Genomic DNA, 3,664 nt, shown 5'->3' on the forward strand with positions numbered 1-3,664 from the left:
CCCCCCCCGCCCCGACGAGCGCGAAGCGATGCCCATCTCCGGTTTGGCAGGAGGAGGAGTCGGGGTCGGAGTCCCCAGGGGAGACGCCGGTCACTCCGTCCCCCCGTCGCCCCGCCGCCCTTCAAAGGTGCGCCGCCCCCGCTGCGGGCACGCCGGGCCCCGGGCCCCGCCGGCGGGGCAGCCCCCGGGAGTTACCTGGCGGTGGGTACCTGCCCCGGGCAGGGTCCGAGCAGCAGCTCCGGCACCGCCACCGGGACAGCACCTCCGCCGCCACCGCCACCACCACCGCCACCGCCGCCGCCACCGCCACCGTCATCATCATCATCATCATCCTCACCACCACGCACTCGCACGGAGCTGCCGCCCGTGCTGGCTTCTCCCGGCTCCCTCTGCTTGCTTTGCGCATTGCCCCTAGGTAGCTGCTAGCGGGGTCATTTCAAACAGTATTTGGAGAGAGAGAGAGAAAAAAAAAAAAATCTGGATCACTTACAGGTAACTCCCACTGGTAAGGATGAGGAAAATCTGAGGGTAATACACTGAGAGTAACACACTGCGAGATGAAAAAAGGATCATGGCTGAATCCCGTTTACACTCTTGGAGTTCGCTTCCTTGGTTATTCCTTTCTGGCCCCCCCCGGTCGTAATTCCCCACCCTTTTTGGTGTCAGCTGTGGCTTGAATCTGAGTTGGAATCCAGTCCCTTGGGCTTGGGGGGGCTTTGTCTGTTTGTTTGTTTGTTTGTTTGTATTGTTGTGTCTAGTATTCCCCTGGTGCTAATGCTGCTCCCTGTGCAGAGTATGTGCTGCTGCTGCTGCTCTCGCTGCTGCTGCTGCCTCTGGGCTCCTGCCTGTCATGTCTCAGTGGTTGGAAGTTGTTACAGTGGGTTCTCGTGTTGGAATGAGGATGGTTTAAGGGATTTGGATGGCAGAAAGTGCCTCTCTCTCTCTCTCTCTCTCCCTCTCTCTGTAACTCTCCTGAGACTCGGGGCTGCCATTGGGCAGTCAGTCACTGCAATCCGCCTACTTTTTTCTCTCCCTCTCCCTCTCTCTCTCTTTTTTTTTTTTTTTAAAGGGGAGGATGACAATGGAGAGACACTGATCTAGCCCGGGCTGCACTGAATCCACGCTCCCTGGCCGAGCTCTCTCCGTCCGCCTCGCTCCGCACCGCTCCCCACCCGCTTCGCGGGGCGGTTTCAAAGCTCTCCCGCGGCTGGCTCCCTCCGGCTGCCGCGGCACCCCCTTCAGCTCGCCCTGGGAGAGATCCTGAAGGTGCTGGCAGCTCCCAGCCTCTGCTCTCGGTTAATTGCTTTCTGATGGGCGGCTTTGGCCCACTTTCCCCGAAGGGCTCCGCCGTCCCTCCAGCCTCGGCAGGGGGGTCGGCTCTTGTTGTCCCCCGGTTTTGAAGGGGGACCTTTCAAAAAAAAAAAAAAAAAAAGTATATGTTGTCGTAGCCCGCCTGAGTGAGAAATAGAGACATGCAGGCTCGTAGCTTCCTGGCGAGGTTGGATTTCGCGTGAGAGAAGGGGAGGGGGTGAAGCAGCCGGGGTAGGGGGGCGAGCGGGGGGCGTCTGCCTCCGGCTCCCCGCACCTCTCGCCGCTCCCGCAGGAAAAGCTGTCGTCTCCTCTCTTCCCTCTCCCTCTCTCCTTCCTGAGAAGATGCCGGTCCGAAGAGACGTTTCCCGGCAGGTTAGTTGCCTCTCCCCTGCCTTTCCCCCGAGCCGGGCGGCTCCTGCCCCCTCGGCACCCCCGCTCCCCGGGGCGAGGGGATGCTCGACCCTTCCCCGCTCCGGCTTCGCCCCGTGTTGCCCCAAGCGTGCAGGAGACTGTCGCTCTTCCTCTTTGCCTCGTTGGGCGTTTTTCTTTTTTTTTTTTTTTTTGCGGAGGAAAAGGGAAAAAAAGAAAGTTTTAGTGGTGGGAGAGATGGTGGAAAGACGTGCGTTGCGGATGCCGGGGTTAGGGTTTGAAAACGAACCCCGAAAGAGAAACGTGCACCGCAGATAATTTAACACAAACGCAGCCGAAATGAGCAAGAACCAGGCTGCGAAGTCTCCTTGGTCCGTAGGGTTTGTAAATGTTCCTCTCAGGTTAATTGCCTAATGACTGAAGGAGTTTTCTTGGCCAAGAGCTCTTCCAAACGCGCTGGGAACACCTCCGCCAGTGAACCAGTCCCAGCACACGGGTGCAGCTGCCTCCGTGACACAACGAAATATTCCTTCGGATGGAATGGGGATTGCAGGATTGGTGTAAAAACGTTGTCTGCCGCCCAACACGCAATAAAAATCTTTTCGGGGTTTGGTTTCATTTAACCACGTTTATCTACAAGTTCAGTGCAGACGCTGGGATAGTCAACGTCCTTGTGAGAAACGCTAATCGCGATTACCAAGAGACAGAAGCTTAAGCCTTTCAACGATTATTTACAGCCCAGAATCGTCTTATTTATAATTCTTTAAGATTCTAAAATCGTCGTATTTATACTTCTGTAAATGTATGTGTGCGTATGTATATATATATACGGACATATAGATGTGTATCTCCTGTAATGCCCGTTCTCCCTCTCAGACATGCGGGCTGTGGTTGGGGCAGCTGTGCGGAACGTGAACTAGGAGAACGGGTAGCCACTTTTGATGTTTTATTTCTAGCATTTACTCGGCTTCGGATATATTTTTAAATGTGCATCTGCTTTTAAAGATGTGCCTGGGGGAAAGAAGGAAAAAAAAAAAAAGCTAATTGTAAAAATGCAAAGTAAATGCTGGCGCTGGCAAACTTCGAACTGGTGCTGGCAGAGTTTGACCCGGTCCAGCTGAAACGAAGACCGTTTACCAATCGCCACAATTTTCGGATCGAAGCAGGTTTTATCCACAGCTTAACCGTGTTGTGGGAGGAAAGTTGTATAAAATAAACCAAATCGCGCCGTTTCTTTTCGGGAAGTTCAATTTTAGTCTAATACCACGGGCCGGTTATTACGTCGGAAAACTAATGATGATGCTGCTGGTGATAAGAATAACCCGCTAAATTCCATCCAAATGGTTTCTATACATATGTCAGCCGGGGGTAGCGAGAAGTGCACTTGTTTTGTTGACTGAAGCCGAATATATTCCCTTCAATAAAATGATGTGGCGCTGGAGAAGAGGGGTTTGTGGGTGACACCTAATATGGGCATTTCAGCATCCATCGTTCCTTCTTCCACAAACACGTGTATTTTGGACAAACTAGGGGCAGAACGGCACTGAAATGGTTGCCGACACCATAGTCAGGCAGATGAAGCAGAGCAGGCACGAATAAAGTATTTCCTTTTTTTTTTTTTCCTTTCATCTGCCTATTCCCAGCTGCGGTTTCTTTCTTTCCCCAAACCTGGAGAGTGTCGGACACAAGAGCACGTCGGAAGCCGGTAAGAGCTTTGAAGGTACGCCCGGTAGGCAACACACCGGACTCCTTTCTGGTGGGAACCGGGTATTTCTTGTATCTCACCGGGCTGCCAGTCTAGTGCCAGGGGAAAGAAGCCGGGGGGAGGGGGGGGGTGAAGAGTCTCTTAAAATGAACGGGTGTCCGGTTGGCCGGGAGGGCGAGGAGAGGCGGCAGCAGCACAACGAAGGGTGCCCGTGGAGGGGCCGGGGACCGTGTCGTCCCGGCGGTGCCCGGTCTCCTCCCGGGGGGGCCGGCGGCCTCG

General features: G+C 54.5%; 1 protein-coding gene across 2 annotated transcripts in view; it reads right to left on the bottom strand.

The window, feature by feature from the left end:
- Nucleotides 1-3,664, bottom strand: part of WNT7B (wingless-type MMTV integration site family, member 7B) — a 94,794-nt gene that overhangs the window by 87,628 nt on the left and 3,502 nt on the right. Inside the window, exon 1 of one of the 2 annotated variants that reach the window (XM_010575286.1) lies at nucleotides 491-900. The exons of the other annotated variant lie outside the window; for it this stretch is intronic. Within the exon in view, the coding sequence (XP_010573588.1) occupies nucleotides 491-573 (83 nt within the window). The 5' untranslated portion in view covers nucleotides 574-900. Of the gene's footprint in view, nucleotides 1-490; nucleotides 901-3,664 lie in introns of those variants that run through there. 2 annotated transcript variants of the gene reach the window in all.

The sequence above is a fragment of the Haliaeetus leucocephalus genome, unplaced genomic scaffold, assembly GCF_000737465.1.
Source record: "Haliaeetus leucocephalus isolate CR32 unplaced genomic scaffold, Haliaeetus_leucocephalus-4.0 Scaffold473, whole genome shotgun sequence".
Taxonomy (NCBI): domain Eukaryota; kingdom Metazoa; phylum Chordata; class Aves; order Accipitriformes; family Accipitridae; genus Haliaeetus; species Haliaeetus leucocephalus.